Consider the following 24,662-nt stretch of genomic DNA (forward strand, 5'->3'; position numbering starts at 1 on the left):
CACTCAGTCTCATGTATATTCTGGATTACAAGCAACTTAACTTCAGCTCTCTCAGCTACTTCCTATTCTTTGTAAAGTTATGCCCACTTTTCTTATCTCTGCTTTTCTCTCTGTCTGTGAAGATGGTCAAAGGGGTGAAAATCAATCAGGCACCATCAGTAGTCACGTTATTGAGTAGTCACTTTATCGACCATCATTACAGTCAGAGAGAGAAGAAGAATAGCTAAAATTAGGTGGCAGAGCTTAATGCTAAACTAGGAAGTAACAGAGAGTTGAAGTAGAGCTGCTTTTGATATAGAATCTACATGAGACTGAATGGAGGGAGAAGAGGATGTTATTCTGGGGGCTGTATATAGTATTTTAGGGGCTTTTATGATAAATAGCTTAGTTGTCCTTTAAATAAACACAGGTAGCCACAAGGATCAGCTGGAACCTGTTCAGGACTATAAAATGCCCTTTGTTACCCAATGAGACACAGAAGTAGCATTATTTTAACTATGATATAACAGTCTAAACTGTCTATTCTGATTTATTCTATTTTGCAGTTGGTATTCCCTTTTTATGTTAGGGACTAGGGATGCACCGAATAAAGGATTCGGACAAGATTTGGCCTTTTTCAACAGCATTTGGCTGAATCCATGCTTCTGGCTGAACCAAATTAGGATCCTTAAAACCATGTGACTTTTAGTCACATAAACACAGAGGTTGAAAATGTTTTGTGCACGTTCTCTTTGACCCTTATGCATCCTAATTTGCATATGCAAATTAGGATTTGGTTTGGTATTTGGCCAAATCTTGTATGAAGGATTCAGGGTTCGGCCGAATCCGAAAATGAGGGATTTGGTGCATCCCTATTAGGGACTATGTAGTAATAGCTGCAAAGCTTACCTGATCAAGTAACCCATAACCCAGTGTTTTCATTATTGTAACTGGACACTCTTTACCCCTGTTATTTATGTTTTGTCTGGTACTCCATGACTGAACAAACACTCTTCAACATTTGCATAGTCCCAAGCTCACAATTCTGTGTTGTCAGAATTTATGTTCCCTACCCTTTTATAAAGATATAGGATGTCTCTTTGGAGTTCCATAACATTTTATAAATACTGTATACTATATTATATATTATATATATAATTATATATACACCCTGGTGTCTGAAGTAAACACCAAACTTATTGTAGTGTGCATTAATAGTTTTATAGCACTCATTGATTTGTGGTTTAATGTGTATCATTCATCTCTGTACTATACAAATGAACTTCAGATAGCACATAGTCCTAAGTTGGGTCAGAAAGCCCTACAAAGTAATTTGCATCATGATGTGGACAAACAATGTTGAATTGCTAGCATACAGAAAAATGGCAGACTGAGTTTTTTAATTGGCACTACCTGCATCTGCTATTGAAATTCTGAGGATGTTTTAAGTCAGTGATCCCCAACCTGCGGCTCGTGAGCAACATGTTGCTTATCAACACCTATGATATTGCTCCCAATGGCCTCAAAGCAGGTTTTCATTTTTGAATTTCTGACTTGAAGACAAAATTTGGAGGCATAAAGACCATGTGTACTGTCAAGCAGAGCCTCCTGTACTCTGCCAGTCATCATTGAGCTTTTAAATAACCAATCACAGCCCTTGGTGGTCATCCCCTAGGACATTTTTTCATGCTTGCATTGCTCCCCAACCTTTTTGTTACATTTAAATGTTGCTTATGGGTAAAAAAAGGTTGGGGACCCCTGTTTTTAGTAATAAATTACCTTCAGGTTACAAGTGCATGTCATTGGTGTTAGTATGCAATCAAAGCGCTTGGTGTGAAGTAAATTCACATTGTGCACTTTAGTTTTCTGATGTTACTGGTCCTTTAATTGCTGTGTGGAGTATCCTTGCTTTTGATGTTGTATGTGAGGGATATGGCTTTATCTGGATCCTAGTAGGGAATAGCAAGTTCATCCTATTGTTCTCTTATCTCTGTTTCCTGTCCTACCCTCTAGTTACAGGAAATACCTTTTTGCCTAAAAAGTGGAATTTGTCAGCAGGGTATAAATAACTTGTGTTTTACGTCATATCCACAGAATATATGATTCAACACTAGCAGAACAGGATTTATGTCAGTAGTTAATGTGTGTTTACATGGAGTATTGTGCCTCCTACATCTGAAACACATTTAGTCCTGCAATATGCAAAGCAGTTGGGTCCAGTAACAATGATCAGAAAGTTGCTTAATAATATTCAGTCTTCTAACTTTGTGAGAAACTTTCAGAAGGTTTTGTAGTTACAAAGCAATGATGGTTCTACAAACAAATAAATAAGGTTGAGGAGACTGCCTCATACAGACAAAAGCAAACAAAAGGAATTATGGGAATGAATTCCAAACTCTTAAAAAAATCCCATTTACATGGGTTTATCCTATAGGCTACAGCTCACCCACTAGGTTTGAAGCTGCAAGCAATGATGTAAATGCAGGTGCTAGGATACCTTCTTAAGGAGTTGTGGGACCGGCATAAAGAAAAGAGGCGATAACAGAGCTGTCAACTAACCCATGAGGAAGTTTATGATCCAGGTTTTTTAGGCCTGAATATCTCTTAACCCTAAATGACAACATTAAGGTCTCAAAATGGCCTGGAGTGGATCATTATTTCCCTCATGACATGGGGTTGGTTCTGATCATAGCATTCATTTCATGGAGAACTGTGGCAATCAAAAACACTTGACCCTAATGACAGAAACTTTTCACTCCACAATTAATGTTCCCCGCCTGGCGACAGTCCTGTCAAGAAAGAACAGCATTCATAACTTATTATTTCAAATAATAGATCTCATATTTGTACTTAGAGAACCAGTGTAAAACCTGTTGCCCTTAAGTTGTTGCTGGCAAGTAACTTTCAAAGGTGTAGTTTAGCAACAAAGACAGACATTGCAAACCCAGAGGGGGGGGTTCCCAAAAGGAGTACATTTTACTCAAGAATAGTAACCAATAGCAACCAATTAGAACATTGCTATTGTTAGTCATACTGAAGCTGACTGTTAAGAGTTAATTGCAGATTGATTTTTTTGATGCTGGTTTTTGTGCTACAAGTCGCGGTTTTGGAGCAACAACTCAAAAAAAAAAAAAAGGTTTTCACAACTTTTTATGGCACTGACTTCTCCTATCGGATTTTTTTTAGCAAATATTATACAATCGAGGAAATAAGCTTAGTCGAGTTTAAACATTTTAAAAAACTAGAAACTATAGTTTTAGTAAATGTGCCCCTTAGTGTTGGCTAATTTAGATGAAATGTTTTTAATGTAAAATTCTGTTAAAATAATTTTCTGTTGTTTACTCAAGATACCCTAACCCTAGATAAATGTAAGCTCTTGCAAGTAGGGCCCTCAACCCTATTCTCAGTCTGTAAACCCTTGTTTGTTAAAATATTGTAAGATCCCTGTTTGTTATAAATTACTGTAAACAGGATCACCTTTCTCTGCATGGGTCCCCCTCCCCCTGTACTTACCCCACTGCTTACCTTTCCTTATCTGGTACAGGGGTGTAGTGCTGTCTAGTAAAGTGATTCTGGTATTTTGGTGGTTCATGTGGGACAGACAGGTGCTGTACAGGGATCTGAAAAGTTACAGTGGCAGCTGGGGCAGGTTTTAGTTCTACTAACACAAATAAATAGTAAAAATTGGCGGACACAGAAAGAGGTAATACTGTGTAATTGTAACTGAGCAGGGAAAGTCAGCTGTTTGTAAATGAATGTAACTTTAAGCAAATTATTGATGCCCCCGCATCAAAAAATTGTGCCAATTTATTTTTACACGAAACATCTTCTCTGTTTCACAAATCTTTTCAAAGACAGCAAAGTGAAACGGGACAGATTCACTCATCACTACACCTAGGCAGTGTGCAAATTGCAAAAAAAAGGGCCCAATGTGCCACTTAATTGCACTCAGCCTTGCAGAATTGTGACAGGTTGCTGCAGATTTCGGAGCACAGAGACATGTGGCAAGAGAATATAGAATATATTTCTGACTGGGTTAATCGGATCTATATTCATAATTGGCAGGAGTGGGAGTCACATAGTTGTCCCCTCCCCTTCCCCCTTAACTAGACGTTAAAGAGCAGCAGGAGATGGAGCCCACAACAAAGCTCTGTGGCAGGCAGTAAAGGACGGGGTTGGCTTACACCTATGAAGGCCTATGTCTCTTAATCTGAGTCCAGCATTCCATTGCTTGTTAGATGAGCACTAAGGGGCACTCTCTTGCACCCCTTAGTGCTCTAGGAAAATGTAAATGCCCCCCACAGTTTTCTCCTGCATTGCCAATGCACAAAGCATTTTGCACTGGTTTCAAACATCATTATAATACAGACTGTCTTTCTATACTATACTAAACACAGCATATATATGATAAACAAGCATTTTTTTTATTTTTGACCTGTGATTGTCCTGTGATTTCTCTCCTGACGATAAACATGTAGTCATTTGATATTCACAGTTTAGATACGCCCAGTGGATTTCTGTGGGCTTTTTAATGCCTTCCAAAGTTTAAAGGTTGAAGGGAATTTGTGTGGATCAGCCTGCAGCTAATTGCAGCTCTTTAAGAATTCCTCTTGTGAAAGGTGAAGCCAAAAGCTTGGTATATCTACGTCAGTTCAGGGTGTAATTATCAGCCTTTTACCTACAGGGCCCTTTCTATGAACAAGTGTTGAACAGAACTGGGCTTTAACTGGCCAGAAATTTAGTACATGTTAACTCAAGCGCACCATTTTGTACAAAACTGTTCAAAGGCTTTACACAGGATTTCTGCTTTTGTGGAATTTACAGTAAAGGACCAGTAATTAAAATGATTAATTTAATTTGGCATAACATATATTTCTGCACAGGTAAAAATGTCTTCTTTTAGGGCTATGGGGAAATTTGGCATTTTGAAACTACTAGTCAGACGCTACTACCTGTACCACCCAAGGTATTGTTCTTACTTCATTCTTGCTTCATTATAGTGGCACTGGAAAGGGACCTTAGATTGCAAGCATATGATATAGATCTCTGTGGTGGCTTCCACAGCCAGTAGATCATCAAGGGTATGTAATACAGGTACGAGACCTGTTATCCATAATGCTCGGGACTTGGTGGTTTTCCAGATAAGGGATCTTGCCGTAATTTGGATCTCCATACCTTAAGTCTGCTAAAAATCATTTAAATGTTGAATAAACCCAATAGGCTTGTTCAATAAGGATTAATTATATCTTAGTTGGGATACAGTGCAAGGTACTGTTTTATTATTACAGAGAAAAAGCATATCATTTTAAAAAAAGTAGAATTATTTACTTATAATGGAGTCTATGGGAGATGACCTTTGCCTAATTCAGAACTTTCTGGATAACAGGTTTCTGGATAAGGAATCCCATACCTGTATTATTATTATTATTATTATTATTATTATTACCACATATTAATGAGGTGCCAACATATTACACAGCACTGTACAATAAATGGGATTATAGAATAAATATACATATTCCATACAAAAAATAACAATGTAACTGATATAAGAGATAGAGAGATATAAGAGCACCCTGCCCTAAAAGATTCAGACAAATCTGAATCTTACAAGAATTGCTAGGTATCATGCAAATCTTAAACTGATTCCTGGATTAATGCTGGTCAGTGTTATACTTCTAACCTAATGCTTAATATTTGTATTATTTTGGTAACCCTTTCATCTGCCTAATTAAAACCTAATGATTATTCCCTCAACATAGCAGTAAAGTAGATAACGTTTCCTACAGAGCCAGAGCTGACTGTATGACTATGTGAGGGTTATTTACAGTATTATTCCGCCTTTGTACCAGACAATGGGAAATATAAGAATAAAAGTAAATAAGAAGGGATCTGCCTTGACCTACACTCACCAGTTCCCTAGCCAACCAGCTTTTAGAGACAGCTATTTCATCCCAATTGTTGTTATTAAGAGGCCATAAGGGGTCATTACAGCCCCAGGCAAACTGGTGAGACTGCCCACTTTGGAAGATGATTATTGATGATAAATATCTATTAAGTGACCTTTAAGGTCACATATATATATATTTATAGTTAAGACCGTGTGACATATTCCCATATGTCCCCAAATTGCTTTCACGTGTTGTACTGTTATTGTTTCTTTATCAGTTGTTTGCCTGTAGGTATTGCATTGCTGGGGTCGTGAACAGTGATGAACGAAACTGGTGCATTCCACTGCTGAAAAATGTGTGAAATGGCAAAATTACACAGCATTGATTGTAGTTTCAAGGTGTTTTTAGTCCTGCAATAGCATATACATTGCCTCACCTTGTAAAAAAAAAGTTCATGCAACCCTAGTAGTGGATTGTTCAACAGGCAGAATGATCAGCAGCACCGATAGTCAGCAGCTGCTGAGATCATTCATATTTGGATGGGGGCCACTAAGACAGCTATGCACTAGCTATTTCCCTTTAAATTCAAGCCTGGTGTGTGTTTTATTGTAAATATTCCCCTTAATGCTGGGTTTAGTTTCTATAACAAGCAATTTTTTTATGGTTTGGTTTTCTTTCTTTGATATTGCTATGGGGGAGGGTATGAATTCCTTCTGCCCTTTAAACTTACAAGACTGATTGCAATTGACACTTTTCATGTTAAAACATGGTTTGGCTTCTGCAAGAACAGTTTCAGTCCCAAAGGCCTGTGAGCGCACCCGCACCGCATGCACTTAACCCTTTGCTAGCCCCTGGGCACAAATACTGACTTCCTTCTTTGAGCTAGAAAGGATCCAGTAACAGACAAAAACACACGCTGATGCTCAGAGCCAGGAATAGATCTATGAGAATAACACATTTTGTGACCTCCTAAATGTTTAATATTACTAATAGCCTCATTAGCCAAAGTAAATAAAAAGTAAATAAAGATACTATCATCTCACAATTTAACAAATGCCTAAATGGTATTGTGCAGTGTTCTTTTACTAAAGGAATATTCTATTTTGATAAAATTACTTTTAAGAGCTCCTCCACCCAAAATTGTTTTTGCACAGTGAAGGCAAATATAATTCTTAGCTAATTCTTAGCAACATTTTTGGTGGTTTTAACGTCCTTTAAAAATGTTATTGGTATTAAAACCAGAATCTGTCTGTTTACATGTGTTACAAGCCAATTAAAGAACTGGACTTCTGACTACACTGACTTCTATCACAATGTTTTAAAGGAGACATGTAGGATAAAAAAACCCTCAAATCTTGTATGTAATTCTGAATATTATATGGTGCTGGTTTCACTTTAGTCTAAAAATAAAAACTATCTATAAAAATGGCCCCTTTATTGGACTTCCATATAGATCCTTTCAGATCCCTGTAAGTCAGTGATCCCCAACCAGTGGCTCGGGGGCTCACCAACCCCTTGGATGTTGCTCTCAGTGCCCCTAAACCAGGTAGTTATTTTTGAATTCCTGACTTTCTGGCAACTTTTTGTTGAATAAAATCAAGATTTACTACCAAATAAAGCCTCCTGTAAGCTGATAGTGTGCATAGAGGCTACCTAATAGCCAATCTTAGCCCTTATTTGGCACCTCCATGAACTTTCATGATGCTTATGTTGCTCTCCAAGTCTTTTTCATTTGACTAGGGCTCACAAGTAAGAAAGGTTGGGGACCCCTGCTGTAAGTGTTTTAAATGAGGTCCCTAACGGTCCCTGCCAGAAGCACAGGAGAGTGATAGCCAATCACAGCCCTGCAGTCACAAAAGCAAAGACAGGCTTCAGCTCCCTATCAGGTCAGCCTAGCAGCTGATTGGTACCATTCCTACAGAGCAGTGTGCTGTGTGCCACCGGCCCTCCTGTACAACCTGGGAAAGGAGGCAGCAGGAAATGGAACATTTGGCAGGACTATTGGGGTTTTGGAGAAATTTTCAAAAAATAAAAAAAAACGTTTTAAAGCGCATTCCTTCTTTATTTAGATTTAGTAAGTCATGAAGTCAGTTGAAAAGTTGCTTGGGATAGGAGATATATAGGAGTATAACTCATTAATAGTTAACCTAAACATAAATTGATGACCTGCCCCTACAGAGGCAGCTTTCTACATCAACTTACATTTACAAATAATTTCAAAACCACTGCTAATCTTTCATAAATGAATAGTATAGAATGATATTTTTTCCTGCTTTTGGTTAGTGTTCTTATCTAAACCTCTCTAATAATTATTCTTATTAAAAGGGAAGTGTACAATGATGCCTCAATTGAAATTTATTGCACCTGAAGAAGGGGTCACCCCCGAAAGCTTGTGCTGTTTTTTCATTTCTGCAAATTAATGATTTAAAGGCATTGCCGACACACTGGTGTGCTTCTTCCCCTTTGCAAAGATCAATTGAAATTTATATCACACAATGTACAAGGCTTCAATCATCTAAACAAAAGGACTAAATGATTTAGATACTACCATTCAACCCGAGCTGATGTCCTTTTGTTACAGGAAACATATTTTTTAGCCAGCCACATCTACTCCCAAATTTCTCTCACCTCACTTCCCCATTTTCTACAATGCAAATGGTCCGAAAAAAGAAAGGGACTCCCATTAACAATACAGAGCGAAATTAAGGACCAAGAAGGGAGATACCTGATCCTAATAGGAGATCTCCAAGACCAAAGAATGACAATAGTGAATTACTATATCTGCTTTACATAGTCAAAAAACATATAGAAGGAGTCCTCCTCATGGCAGGTGACTCAAATTTAACCATGGACCCAACAATAGACAGGTATAATCCATCCGCTTTCAAGCAACACCCCGACAATTATCCAGGAACCCTCCAACAGAATAACCCACCCACACATAGGGACATATCCCTTCTAACGAAAACTCTAACTTCTATGCAGCTTATAGATGTTTGGAGGGAAATGAATCCTTGGAAAAAAGACTACACTTTTTACTCCAACCCGCATTCAACATATTCACGCATTGATCACATCTGGATACAACAAGTCCTTCTGCCAAACGTTACTTCAGCAAAAATACATACAATCGCATGGTCAGATCATTCACCACTTTCTTTTTCTACGAGACCTATACTATACACCCCAAACTAGAAGATGGAGACAATGATATATTTCTAAAACTCCCAACAAGTACTCTTAACAAGTAATACAAAATCTTATAGAACAATATTTTAAAGAAAACGAAAAACAGCATTAAGTCCAATGTTACTCTCTGGGAGGCATATAAAGCAGTATTAAGGGGTCAAATAATAGGGTTAATATTACACAGGATTAAACAATCCAACCAGCTCAACTGCAAGCTAAATAAGAGGAAAAACTGAATAAAAAGGCATCCACCCCAACACTGAGAACACAGTTAACTAAATTAGTACTGAACTGAACCTGCACCTATCAGACAAGGCAGCTTCCAAATTACAATGGAGATCCCAAAAATATTACTCACTAAGTAATAAACCTACTACACTATTAGCTAACCAACTAAAAAAACCTCCAACCCCAAACACAGCTTTATATAAAATTAGAACCTCACAAGGAGACATTTCAGGGAACCCAGGTAAAATCATAGAAGAGTTTAGCAAGTTTTACAAATCCTTATTTTCCTCAGGTACACCGTTCTCCAGGGAAAAAGCAGACAATTTTTTAGAGTTGATTCTCCCAAGCTTGGCTGAGTCCCAGGCTAATTTAATGGAAAACATAATAACCCAGGAAGAAGTCCAAAAAGCGATAAAGTAACTAAAAATATCAAAAGCACCTGGTCCAGATGGCTATACGACCTTATATTATAAAAAATATGCTAAAATACTGACACCTTACTTAACAAAAGCATTAAGTGAAATTATGGATGGAGGACACAGGGGGGCGACTTAAGGTCCCCATAAACGGGCCGACTATAGCTGCCGATATCGGTCCCTTGGACCGATTTGGCAGCTAATCGGCCCGTGTATGGGCAGAACAGAGCGGCCTGGCCGACCGATATCTGGCCTGAAATTGCCCAGATCTCGATCGGCCAGGTTAGAAAATCCGGTCGGATCGGGGACCGCATCGGCTCGTTGATGCGGTCCCCGAACCGACTGCCCCATAACCACAAATGTAATCCGATCGTTTGGCCCCAGGGCCAAACGATCGGATTTTTTTTTTTTAAGTTACTTCCTACCCGATATCGCCCACCCGTAGGTGGGGATATCGGGTGAAGATCCGCTCGCTTGGCGCCAAGCGAGCGGATCTTATAGTGTAGGTTATCCCAATACCTAAACCAGATACAGACCCATTAAATTGTGCCAACTATAGGCCAATTTCAATTATGAATATAGATGTAAAAATATTATTAAAAATTTTGGCTGAATGTTTAAATACCTTTCTACACACCATAATTGACAGAGATCAAGTGGGCTTTGTCCCCAAACGCCAGGCATCAGAAAACATAAGACTAGAACCATGCCTTCCCCTCATAAAATGTATAAGACAAGAGGAAACTTGGAGAGGGAAAGAGAGAGGGAAACTGAAGGGAAAACCCCATCAAAAGTCCCAAGGGACGTTTGGAGGAAGGCATATTGGAAAACAAAAAAAAGGAACTTTGCAGGCAGAACCCGGATCCTGGAGAGAGGAGTCAACAAAGCCACCCCACCCAAATTTGTTTGGTTATGGTTTGATCAGTTACAATATTATTATTTCTTTTTCCTTAACTTTTTATTTTCAACTTCCCGGCAAGTCGATCCTCCCCTACCTACCCTTCCCAAAGAATGTTATGCAAGAACTATATCTGAATAATAATTATATATATATATTGTTATGTAACATGTCATTCTCAATAAAATAGTTAAAGCCTAAAAAAAAAAAAAAAAGTGAGAAAGTGAGAAGTGTACTAGATCACAATGTACAGATCTTCTGAGACATTTTATCACTATTCATATTTTTATCTTTTAGTTAAGACCCTCTGCTATGCATAATCCATTTTATCTCCAAACTGTTTCCTGGATATAAGGCATTTAAGTCCAGGCAGCTATGAAAAGATCAATTTCAAGTTGCACAACAAAAAAATATATATAATTTAAATACCACAAAAAGACCAATAGCAAATTGTCTTAGAATGTCACTGTCTACATCATACTAAAAGTTTATTTTTAAGATGAACTACCCCTTTAAATGATTTTTATATTAGTGATTGGTACAGTCCACTACCTATTCAGAAGAGAAGGAAATGTACTGGTAAATGGCACAATATTTTAACATGTAGGGGGGCATTTGCTAAAGCACAATTTTTTTCAGGTCACACTATTTGTCATGATTTATTATGCAACTAAACCAACTGAAAAATACGCCAGGTAAAACCTGTCAAGATCACGTAGAAGTCAGTGACAGATATACCTTTTACAGTTGGAAGATCTTGGTGGTTTTAGCGTTTTTTTGGGCTTTTTTCATTCTGGCTTTTGTGCGACAATACAAAAACGTTGCAGTTATTGTGTGAGTTTTTTGCAACTTTTTTCGTTTGTGCTTTTTCAGTTGGAATCGTTTGACTGCCATTCTTGGCAATGATTATTTTTCTGGTTTCAAGCAAAAATAAATCTGAAAAATCCAGTTGTGTAGCATTGTCGAGTTGTGTAGAGTTGTGTAACAAATAAGTTTGCTTTTTATTTTAGAAAACAACCTACTCTGGCTTAGTGCTCTATTAAAGGTAAAAGTAGTAACACATAAAGCACAGGTTTTCTAGTTTTATGCAAAAAAAAAAAATTATATATATGTTAACTAGTTTTTCCCAACATAGCTCTGCTGTGCTAAATATTACGCATCCCATTATTATAGAGCTGCATATTTACAGTCGAATCTGCGTTTTTCAAAATGCAATGTAAAAACACCAAATGTGACCATGATAGTAATATTAGCTATCATTGCCACAACAACAAAAGACACAAGGGACTCATTTGCAAAATAGCTTGCTGTGTTTTTAAATGAGCCTCCATGGGACTGCAAGTACAAGAAAATCCTAAACAACTTACTCCCTGTGCACTTCCCTGGCACTCCCACATCTTTTGACTGCTAGTTAAGTCAACGTTAGGTAGGAAATCACAGTGAGAAGTTTATGATCATTATACAGAAAGTGTTTGGACAAGGGATGTATAATAAGCAGAAAGGTGATTGTGTGCAGAGGTAGAGCTGTGCAAAGGTAACATTATGCTTACTGTAGTGGGGGGCACATGCAAAATTCAGCTTTGTGGAAGAACAACATTTTTCTTCCAATTGTAGAATTTTTACCAAATTTAAAATGGAACAGTGGCTGGGGAGGTGCAGGCAAAAGGCCATTTACAATGAAATTTCGGTAGAATGTATATTTGCTCTTATCAATATTCCTGGAAGCCGAGCTTGAGAGTCAGTATGAGTGAAAATTGGAAATTGGTTTGACACCACCACAGATTTTATTACAGAGTAAAAGGAAATAAATACAATTAAGAAAAGTTTACTTAAAAGGGACTTTCTGTATCCCAGATCTTTTTAGATAATGGTTATCATAAAAATACATATATACATTGCATATATATACTATATATATCTACTTATAAAATAAATTCTGTTATATGTAGCTGCTCATACATTAAGTTGACATTTAATTTTTTCATGAACTTTAAAATGTGGCAAGTCATAGGCTCCTTTTTTGTGTGTATGGTTGACTACTGTAGATGACAAATGTGCTATAAACGTTAGCCTCTGACATTTACTAGCAAATTGTAAAAACAGTCCTCTTTAATCTGTAATACTGGTCGGTCAGCAGCTGCGTTAGCCATTGCAATTGCTCTAACAAAGTGCACTTCTACTGTACTATTCCAACATGGACTTCTATGTTTAAATTGCACAGGCTGTCATTAATGGAACTGTATTCACCTGACTCATAAAAACAGAGGTTTCCAGACTTCTGACGTTCAACAATTTATGACCCAACATTTGATAAAGGTCCCCTTTAGCACATAACTAGTCTGATGGCATATACAAACATTGCTGTAATTAATTGGCTTCTCACAAAATGATCATTATATATGTGTGCGTGCCTGTGAATATCTGCTTCAGGGACTTTAGACTGTTAGCTGCGCTGGGCAAAGATGGGATGAAGAAACATTCTATGTAATGTGCTATGTATGGAATCTATTTTGTATTATTTGCCTTCCTCTTCTACATTTTTTCAGTGTTTAAATGGGGGTCACTGACCCCAGCAAATAAAAACTTTTGCTTTGTGAGCTTTCAATTTTATTGTTATAGATACTTTGTATTCCTTATCTTTATAATAACTTCCTCTCCTATTCATATTTCTGTGTCTCATTCAAACTGCTGCCTTGATGCTAAGGTAAACAAAACACTAGCAACCAGATATCTGCTAAAAAAAAGAGAGCTGCTGAAAAAATATCAAAATAACTAAAAAACCATAAACTGTCTCATATCTCATTGTCTATGTTATACTAAAAGGTATAAGCCTTTCCACTGTCAAGATTTAGCACATGGCATTTTCCATTTCCTCTCTCCCTCTAAATCCCTCTATACAAAGCTCTTTTCTTGCTTGTCATTAAAACAAATTGGTGGCATAGTGACCATAAAACGCAAAACAAATACTTAAATTACTTCTCAAGCCATTTAGCAGATCCACAAGTAGGGTTATGTTCTTTACTTGTAATGGGATCTTATTCCTTGTGTAAAACTAACACATTAACACGTGGCTATTCCCTTCTTGACTTTGTTTTTGAAAGTATATCTGTAGCTCAAGCTGGATTAACATAATGTGAGATTTATAGGTGAGTTACAAACTGAAAATGTTCTCTCGAAAATTATTTGGTGGTGCCTGGATAAGCACCAGGCTTAATGGCATCCATGCCCACGTTTCTCCACACGGGTGAACATTTAGTAACTAGATTGGTTTTATCCTTTGGTGCCTTATATTCAAATTTTCTGAGATTTACATGAAGCCGTGTCTACCTTGGATTAGAATTGCAACTTAAAATATTCTATGACACTTGCTTATTGTCACTAATATTGCAGTATGTACAGCTAGTTCCAGCCAGATATGCATAAGGCTAAAACATATCTTGTGACGAAACCTAACTCACAGACTGAACTTGAGGCCTATAAAAAAATGTGTAGAGGCACTAGAATAATCTTTACAGCTAATGAATACTTAAGCTGGAAAAAGGCCCCCATCCCTTAAAGGAACAGTAACACCAAAAAATGAAAGTGTATAAAAGTAACTAAAATATAATGTGCTGCTGCCCTGCACTGGTAAAAGTTGTGTGTTTACTTCAGGAAGTCTACTATAATTTATATAAATAAGCTGCTATGTAGCCATGGAGGCAGCCATTCAAAGAAGAAAAGGCACAGGCACATAGCAGATAACAGATAAAACACTATTGTATTCTCCAGAACTTATCTGTTATCTGCTATGTGAGGGCTCTGGCACACGGGGAAATTAGTCGCCGGCGACAAAACTCCATGTTCGCGGGTAACTAATCTCCCCGAGTTGCCATGACCCGCCATCCCACCGGCGAACATGTAAGTCGCCGGCGGGATGGCACACGCGGCGGTGCGATTTCCCGAAATCCCACCGCCGCGTGTGCCATCCCGCCGGCGACTTACATGTTCGCCGGTGGGATGGTGGGTCATGGCAACTCGGGGAGATTAGTCGCCCGTGACAAGGGAGATTTGTCGCGGGCGACTAATCTCCCCGTGTGCCAGAGCCCTAACCTGTGCCTTTTCTCCAGCTTGAATGGCTGCCCCCGTGGCTACACAGCAGCTTATTATATAAATGATAGTAGTGTTACTGTAGCAAACACACCAGTTTTACCAGTGCAGGGCAACAGTACATTATATTTTTATTACTTTAAAGCTCTTTCATTTTTTGGTGTTACTGTTCTTTTAAAGTCTCAATCACTGGGTGTGGCAAAGGTAAGGCACCCCCCAGTGTTATAGTCACTTACCTGATACCCCAGGCCGGTGCTCCTGTTAGCAGAAAACTGCACCAGCCTAGGGTATTTCTAAGCAAGTACCATGGAGTGATCCTCTTCTTATGCGTATTCGTTTTTCAATGGTCCCAGGCAGACACATGTGCAGTAAACTGAAAACGCTTTTGCTTTTCAACTTTTCACTTTACTGCGATTGTGCACCTGGTGCAAGTAAGAGTAAGATTACGCCATGGTGCTCTCTGAAAAGTACCCCAAGCCGGTGCAGTTTTCTGCTAATAGGAGCACTGGCCTGGGGTATCTGGTAAGTGATTAGTATCACTGGGAGGTGCCTAATATTTGCCCCCCCCCCCTTGTTATTTAGCCTTCCCTTCTCCTTTAAATCTGCTAGGAATGTACCATAGCAAGTTCTTTGTTTGAGATTGGCACTTTTTTGTAGTCAAAAATTTGCCCACATCTAGTGGCCACATCTAGTAGCCCATAGCAACCAATTAGATGTGTTTTTAAACAGCTACCAGTAAATCCTACTTGCTGATTGGTTGCTGTGGGTTACCAGACAAATAGCAAACTTTAGGCAGTGTATGACATTACCCTAAGCAACTTGTTTAGCCAAACTGAATCCATTGTTTCAGTTTCAGAATCTCCTGGCCAGCATACGTGTATTTTGGGAGTTTTACTTCTGCACCAGTGCTGAAGATTTCCAATAGATTTCCAATACTTTAAGTATATGATAGACATCCTTTTAATTTTTTTTTGCAATATTTATTATGGGCTCAGAATTATGAGCATTCTTATTCTGCCTTTTTCCATCCTGCAACTGGTTGTCAGGCAACAAAAAAAAAACAGATTGACTGGGTGTGTTCAGCTTTCTTATCTTTCTTTTCAGTACTGCTGCCATACTGATTTTCAAACGGATGTGTAGTTGCTGGGGTAATTAAACCATAGCAACTAGATAGCAGTTGACTGCTGCTGATCAGAAAAGTAAACAGTCAAAACCACAGAAAAATAACTAATGAAGTGTGAGAATACTTATATCAACACCATACACAATAGCTATGTATGCTAATTCTTCATACAGAGCCTACTGTTACTTATATTATGTCTATGATAAAATAGGCTTGTGATTAGAGACATAAAAGCCGCCTAACTGATATGAGACTGATCATGGAACTTACGCTACTTGCATACCAGTGGGGATGACCAATTAAGGAGCAGTGTTCAAAATGGAGTAGATAAGAAAGGAGACTGTCTTTCTGCACATTTACTGGAATTTACTAAAGTTCTTCTACACATCCTTATTTAACTATTTCTGTAGCATAGATTTTGTTGCTTTCACTATGGTGAACCTGCTTTCTTTATCATTCTGCTCTGCTGTAAATGGAAGTGGGCTGCTTTTTTATACTAACTTAAAGTGTTAAACAAAACATTGATCAAAGTAAAATAAAAACAAATTTCCTATATAAATATTGTCGAATTGCATATAAATATAATTTAATGATTTTGTTGCCACATAATTAAGACTGCTCTGATGTATAGTATGTATTTCTACTGATGTACAGTATGTATTTCTGTTTGTTTGACTGAAATTTCATGCAAAGCAATAGTCATACGTGGAAAACATGTAGATTACGTCAGGCAAGAGCATTATACGATGGTGCTGCTGCTTGTTTGTTTTTTGAAGGGGTAAATTAGTTTCAGCTTGTTTCACTCACAATTAGGTGCCCTTAGAAAAAAAAGAGTAGAGAGAATTGTTTTTTTTATGGTGTCAGGTTGTAGCCTGGATTGTGGCAGGGCACAGGAAGAAGGAGGGGGGTAGAGTAATGGGGAGGGAGTCGTGTAGAATCTTTGTATAAATTAGCTCTAACCCAGTGGGTGTGTAGGGGGAGGGTGTGGAAGAGATATGGACAGTCCCAGCCTAAACACAGAAAGCACATTGTACAACCTCTGATTTTGGACTCAGGCAAACAAACAAACAAAATGAAATTCACAGCTAACTAATGGACATCAAGGAGTCACCATTTCTGGACAAGACCATACTTTTTAACATTTTCTTAAATAAAAAACTGGTTTGTTCAGAAGCATATAGAATCAGAGAGTTGCCCAAGGAGATCCTGTTTAATAAAGGGCACCTAGTATGGACACATTTCCTTCTGGAAAGTGATTGACAAACAGAATGGACTCGAAAAGGAATTTCTTCGAGCAACTTCGCTGTTGAGCCTTGACATACAGCATCAAAGTACCCTGTGGTTTCTTAACATTCCAACATGTGTCGTGACTTTACGTGTAAGTGGACAGAAAAGGACTGGGAGAATGCCAAGTTTTGAGTGTCTTTGCCTCACTGATATGGATTATTTGTAGCATTTCCCGGGGGCCAATTTTTACTTATTCACCCGCGTAAAGGACCCTCTGACTGACAATGATCTCTTTAACACGGTTTCCAATTCGAAGACATTCATGCATCTGGTAGGTGACACTGTAAATAATGCCAGCAATGAAGAATTACAGGTTCCTTTATAATTAATTTGTCAGAGAGTTTTGACAAATGATTATGAATGAATATACATATGTTTGTGTGTTTTACGGGGTAAGGGTATAATGGAATTACTCCACATCATGAGTGGACTAATCATCATAAAATATTGATTAGTTTTATGGTTAAAAAGTGTTCAAATATTCAGCACATCAAAAACACAGGAAAGTAATAAGTTTAATTTCTTTTAATTAGTTTCACCATATAAACTGCAGCAAAGTTGAACATGGATATCCATTTGGTTATATTTTCTAGTGCCAATATACATACAGAACACAATTAACTAGAATATTATATATATATTAATATCTAAGTTCACCCAACTATAATTCTGTAATGTAGCTATAACACCCCCACAAATGTATGACTTAATTCCGTTTAACGCACATCTATGAATGAATGAAACATACATTCTTCTCATATAATACATGCTCAACCTTATATATGCTGTAATTCAGCAGGAATGCAACAGATTTTCAAATTGTTAAACCTGTGAGATAATTGTAATAGTTTGTCCTGTCATTTGGGTACTATATGTACATAGCACTTTGCAGAGCCAAAATACATTGAGAGAAATAAGGACACATTAAGGAAAACATGAATAAACAGTTCTCTGTTCCAAAGAGCTTACAACTGAACTTTGGTGGAAGCCTCTGTGTAGCTTGTCACTAACAAGACATTCTTCATTAAGACTGGGACTGCACATCAACCAGTAGTCATACATATATTGAGCTAATGCAGTCTATGGAGAGTAGTATAGGAAACAATATGGCAGCTCCCTCTATTATATCTATGTATATGTGCTGAGAAGGAACATTTTTAATATGGCCTTACATACACGTATAAAAGTTTTGTTTGATATTTGGGACATTCATTTTGCGGGGACGATTCTAACCAACATCTTTTGTCCAATTAATTTTGGTCAGTTTGTTGCTGGCCATGCTGGAAAACAGACCACTCATGCGGTATTTGTCTAATTGGCCCATGAGTTGCATATTTGTCCACCTTAAGCCCCTAACTTTACATTCTGCATATGGGACAATAATTTAAATCCTACTTATAAAGAAGTTATAAATTATTTTGCAATCAGTAACAGTAACCACTATGTGTTTGAGTTGTTAGTCCCAGATAAGGGATCTTTCCGTAGTATCTCCATACCTTGTCATTAAATAAACATTAAATAAACCTAATGGGATTGTTTTGCCACCTATATAGATTCATGCAACTAAGCTAGGATCAAGTACAAGGTACAGTTTTATTAATACAGAGAACAAGGAAATAATTTTTAAAAATTAGAAATATAAGCTTAAAATGGACTCTGTGGGAGATGACCTTCCCATAATTCAGAGCTTTCTGGATAAGGGGTTTCTATATAAATGATCCCATCCCTGAACACTTATATATTATATTTAGTAGCGTTTTTAGCTAGGAGGAATTTACCCTTTAACAATGTAATGCTCATTAGTAGAACAATCTCTTAAATCACTTCTCTTCAAGAGGACAATGAACTTTTCCCTGCTGTCCCATGGGACAAGTTTACAATGTGTGCAATATCCCCAATTGACTACTGGTAGTTTTCTTCTTCCGTACCTGTCACCGTTAAAAAAAACTGCTGTTAAGTACAGTACTAAGTAGTGTAAAGCTGGCCATACACGAGCAGGTGGGCGATATCGGGGAGGCATGGAGGCGCCAATGGGGCAGTCGGTTCGGGGACCACATCAACGAGCCGATGCGGTCCCCGATCCGACTGGATTTTCTAACCTGGCGATCGATATCTGCCCAATTTCAGGCCAGATATTGGTCAGCCAGGCCCCTCGGTTCTGCCCCTACACGGGCCGATAAGCTGCCGAATCGGTCCAAGGGACCTTAACAGAACTTAACAGTCTTTAATATTGTCCCCAAGTCCTGATAAAACCTCACCTTGTCACTTTTATGGTGCAAAAGAAGACTTACACTGGCCATACATGTACAGGCTCGGACTAGCAATCTGTTGGTTCTGGCAAATGCCAGAGGGGCTGCTGTAAGATGCCATCGGCAGTCACTATTTTCTGGGTTGGTGTGAGGCTGTTTGGGCCTCTGTATACTGAAAATGCCAGGGCCTGTTTTTGGGTCTCAGTCCAGACCTGACATGTACCTCTCATATGGATATTGCTTAGTCTGGAGATCAGGCATGTTTGAAGATTTCTAGTGTTTGAGAAGTGAGTAAACACTCCTGAACCCAGCGCTTCTTGATGAAGAGTCCGTATGTATGTTCAAAGTGGTGGATACCAATGTGAATCAACGTGCTGCTTCCTCCTGGTATTAGCTCCCCTTTAGATGAGCCTCAAGGTATATATGCAGTAGTATCGATGGAAGCACATGAAAATGAAAACAAAAATAAAAAATATATGGTGCAGATCAATAAAATAAAGGGATCAAAACAAATTGGAATGTGAGTGCTTAATCCAAACACCAATGCTAGGTAAAGTGACCCCAACTCTGTATATATTATAATAATATTGTAACTGCTCACCAGAACAACTTAAAAAGGAGCATGTAGATCAATCCCAGCCAGGCATTGTTTGAAGAGGGATCCAATATCGCAGTATGTATAGGATAGAAGATGAGGCAGAAATAGTGTAAAATAGTTTAATGTAATATAAAATCCTGCGCAATACAGGCTACTTACTATGTAGTAGTAGTATAAAAACAACGAACATAAGAGGAGTCAGTGGTAGCCCAACGCGTTTCGCGTGCTCTCTGCACGCTTCCTCAGGAGCAAAATAGGAAGCGTGCAGAGAGCACGCGAAACGCGTTGGGCTACCACTGACTCCTCTTATGTTCGTTGTTTTTATACTACTACTACATAGTAAGTAGCCTGTATTGTGCAGGATTTTATATTACATTAAACTATTTTACACTATTTCTGCCTCAGCTCGGAACAATGAAAGCAAAGTTAAGGCGGCATCAAAATTTACAACCCCTTGGTCATGCAGTGTCATGGCTGTCTTTATAGAAAAATCTAGGGAGGCAGACATGTTGATGATGTTTCCAACCCCTTAAAATGAAAAAACTAAATGATAAGTGGTGAAAAGGGGAACTTCATTGGCTCATATAATAATCATATCAAGCTTTCACAACTTTCTAACTCCAAGTCAGTTTAAAAAAAGTACTGGAATTTACTGAATGCTTTCCAAAAAAGTTTCACCTCTACATCACTTTTGTTTTTTTTTTTGTTTCAAAACTGTTACCATGTCCACTTTTATTTCATCCTATGTGGGCAGTAACAAATTAAGAGGAAAGAGAACACAACCTTTTCAAGGTATATTCAATTTACTTTTAAAGGAAAAAAGTACCTCTCCAGATAACATCAATATACTTTTTCAAACAAAACACTAGTGATTTTTGTTACACTAATGCAATAGTATTTATTGATGCAACCTGACAATTTTATTAATGTGACAAGTTCTGTAAAGTTGCCTTTCGATCAATAGTACAAAAAAAAAAAAATTTATTTAGATTTCCAAGGCCTAAATTCCTAACAAGGATGTAGTTGAACTACAACAATATACAAGAACACACCCTATAAAAGTCTATTTGATTCACTCTACCTGTGCAAATGTTACCAAATACTACTTATTACACACCCCCAATATCCTTAAAGTGACACGTGTTCAACTACACCCTCACAAGGTAATCTGGTTCTTGAAATTTAAATAAATAATTCTGAGTAGGTAAAAACATTTTCCCTTATTATATGTGTGCTGTGACAGGCAAATTCTTCAGCATTTTTCTTCAGGTGGAGGAAACTCAGATTGTGCCATTAGACTTTAGCTTCACAACATGTGACAATTCTTTTCTCACATTTAATGTAGGTTTTTTTTTTATATATAATGCTATGTGGGTTAATTAAGCCAACTGATAGAAGAAAGAAGAAAGCATTAAAAATCTGTAAGTCAGAGTGACTAACACGTAAAAAAAATCTGTAAGTCAGAGTGACTGAAGTCTTGAAAACCAGCAATCAAGATGGAAAAAATAGAATATGAGGAATTGATTGCATCACTTGCAAGGACCCATTTCAAAGTATATTGACATGTCTGTTTTTCATGTACTATGTACCTATGTAACTTGATATTTGTGAGTGGAGACACATTATTTCTTGCAAGTAGTGAGACAGAGTGTGAGTGAGAAGTGTCTTCCCTGTGCTGTTTCTTTCTACTCCATTGCCATTCACTCAACTCAAGATTGTTAGTACAAATTCTATGATATTTTGTTAACATGCCACCTGATATGCCTGGTATGAATACCTGCTGCATTTAAGGTTTAGCAGCAATTCTATAACTGTTTTTTTATGCTTTGCAAGAGTTTTGCATTTGGGACGTAATATGTCATTTATTATCATGGTGAACTTATGCTCTTGAGGCAAACTTCTTGCTATGAAAATTACATGGGAACACATTTAACTAAAGGATATAAAAGCATTTGCTGTTGAGGGCAGAAGTTTTCCACCCCCTGGAATTTGCTGCCTGGGGCTCAGTATTAGCTCATGGCAAGACCACCCTCAGTGGAATGTGTGATTATATGTGTGATGTTGGTGTTTCATGCATGTGTGTAATGTACTTGGAACAAAGAGAGTTAGGACTTATTCACATTACAGAATGCAGATTTTGACTACTGGCAGACCGTATTTTATGACAGAACCCAGCAATTGCTGTTTGATAATAAGAACTACTGTATCTAATCTAGAAAAAAACAAAGTTCCATAAAACTCTGTAGTGTAAATGTTGGATTGACTTAATCCTTTCACATTTTCACCTATGCCTCTGTCTCTGAGCCTACTTATGTTTGCTCTCTTATGTCAGAATGCTTGTCTAGGAGGAAGTGGGGGGTCACTGACATGTGAGAATGGATCAAGACTTTTTCTAGGAAGACAACCCTTTACAGAGAAAGAAACAAGTTACACAGGCTATAAATGTTAAAACTGACATACACCGAACTTGAAGAGACACTCGTTATGTCATGCGGGTGTGTGTCAGAATTTCAGTATGATTATCAGTATAAATATGCATAGTGCAATTGTTTGTGGCAAGATGAGCAATGATCACCAGTGTGAGGAAGTTAACCTCCCAACTTTTCTGATTTTTGCGGGACAGTCCCTCTTTTAACAGCTCAGCCCACAGTCCTGGATTCTTTCTGAAAAGTCCCTCATTTTCCATTGATATCTTGCACTGGCTAAAAAAGATACAGTGTTTCTCAAATTTAATTAAAAAGTAGCTTTTGACAGAGAGACCAGAAAAGTTAACAAGCTACACCTGCACCTAGATACAATTGTAACTAATAAGCTAAACAGGTCTCTTGGTGGAACTGAGACTTGCAAGACCCCAAAACCCCCGGAAATCTGTTCAAACTTTAAATAACCTGCCAAATTTTGTAAAATGGGAGTGGTATTTATGGGGTGTGGTGGCAAAAATGGGCATGGTCAAAAATGTCCTTTTGTTCCTCTTTATATCTTTCAAATGTTGGGAGTTATGCACACTTACAGTAAATTAACAAAAAAGGGATGACACATGAGGTTGTTAAAAACAATTGGTAAGGATTTACGAATTGCCTGTAAAATGTAATCAGTACTCAGTTAAGTCATCATTTATAAGCTGAGCTTATGTGCCTTGTGACCTATTAAACCTGGACATTATAGAAAAAATTGTGCCCTGCAGCCTCTTACCGTGTAATAGCCTTAAAAACTGCAACATGTTGCACATGATTCCCAAAATATATTAGTATAATTACTTAAAGGACAATGCAAGTCAAAATTTAAAAAGCATACTGCCAAATAGTCCTCCTATTGTTTAGTGAAAACGCCACACTTTTGGCTCACCTAATCAAATATTTACTCAGTCACACTTACTTCACATTTTCTAGAACAGGCAGCCATCTCTAAAAAGGTATTCTCCCTTCCTTTCCCTCCTTGCTTCATACTGCACATGTGTTTCATTCCCTCCCCCCCTCCCTTCTGGCAGATCCGCTTCTGATTGGCTGGTGGGCATGTGTAGCTTAGAACTGGAGATAGGATCAAGTTACACACATGCTCAGAGAATAGGAAGGCTGCCGCTGGCAGCCTACAGGAAGGGAAGAGAGATTTCAGTGATGTCACTGTAGTCTTCACACTGCTGTAGGCTGCCAGCACCATATCTCAGAGAAGCAAGCAGGGATCTGGGAATTTAGATATGCAGTACGTACTAAAAAAGAATGCCTTTAGGCTTACTTTTAAATTTATATTAACCTTTCATTGTCCTTTAAATTAAAACTATACCCCCAGAATGACAAAAAAATGGCAATTACCTGTTTTGGATTACCCAATGGCACATACTACTAAAACGTACTTTTTTATGAAAATACGTTATTTAGATTAACCAGGGTTTTGAATACGAACTGTTTTATGCAGTATATTTATATAGAGACCTACATAATTTGGGGTTATAGTTGTCCGGTAGTCAGGTGACCGAGAGGTTCATCTTCTGACAAATGTAATATTTCTGTGATAATCACTTTCAGCTGAAACTATATAGAGAATGGGTGTTTTGAACCATTGTTTGTGTGATGTGCCCCAGGCTTTAAATACTTTGTGGTGTGCATGCTGTCTATAATGATTGATGGTGTGTACAGACTGTAGGAAGTGGCTTCTGTTGCTCACCTTGGTTATGTTAATAGCTTACCCTTGAATGTAGCATTACATGACACTTAAGTATGGTAACATACTTACAGTGGCAAAGTCTATTGTGTATAATAAAGGTCCAAAAATACTACTATATTTTAATAATGGTTACAGTATTAGATATCATATCAGAGTTTTCTGCCATTTGAAAAAAATACTGCTTTTCTATTGTCTCAGACCCTCTGAGTGATATCAAACTCTGATCCTGATAATTCAGATATGATAATTCAAATACTTTATCAGCCTACGTCTCTCTTCTTTAAGATGATGGCACACAAGGAGATTCCTCATGAGAAAACTTTGGGCAACTTTTGGAAAACAAAGCACTCATATATTTTGCCACAAGTGATTCATTTTATCACCAGTGGAAAAGCATTCAGGGGACAACTGTTACCTGCAGTAGCCCAGATTTAATTGGGCTCCTCCATGGGGAATCAGCCTTGATGGCACACAAAACTGTTTCTTTCCTACCACCTGTCACTGACACAGGAAGAATTTGAGCCTGAAAATGCTGGGGTGCATTTTTAGGCCATTCT

At 37.9% G+C, this 24,662-nt stretch overlaps 1 protein-coding gene across 3 annotated transcripts in view; it reads left to right on the forward strand.

Moving 5' to 3' along the window:
* pde4c (phosphodiesterase 4C) overlaps nt 1–24,662 on the forward strand; it is a 287,821-nt gene that overhangs the window by 187,494 nt on the left and 75,665 nt on the right. The window contains exon 1 of one of the 3 annotated variants that reach the window (XM_004910985.3): nt 16,753–17,368. The exons of the other annotated variants lie outside the window; for them this stretch is intronic. Coding sequence (XP_004911042.1) covers nt 17,322–17,368 — 47 coding nt within the window. The 5' untranslated portion in view covers nt 16,753–17,321. Of the gene's footprint in view, nt 1–16,752; nt 17,369–24,662 lie in introns of those variants that run through there. 3 annotated transcript variants of the gene reach the window in all.

Source organism: Xenopus tropicalis, chromosome 1, assembly GCF_000004195.4.
Source record: "Xenopus tropicalis strain Nigerian chromosome 1, UCB_Xtro_10.0, whole genome shotgun sequence".
Taxonomy (NCBI): domain Eukaryota; kingdom Metazoa; phylum Chordata; class Amphibia; order Anura; family Pipidae; genus Xenopus; species Xenopus tropicalis.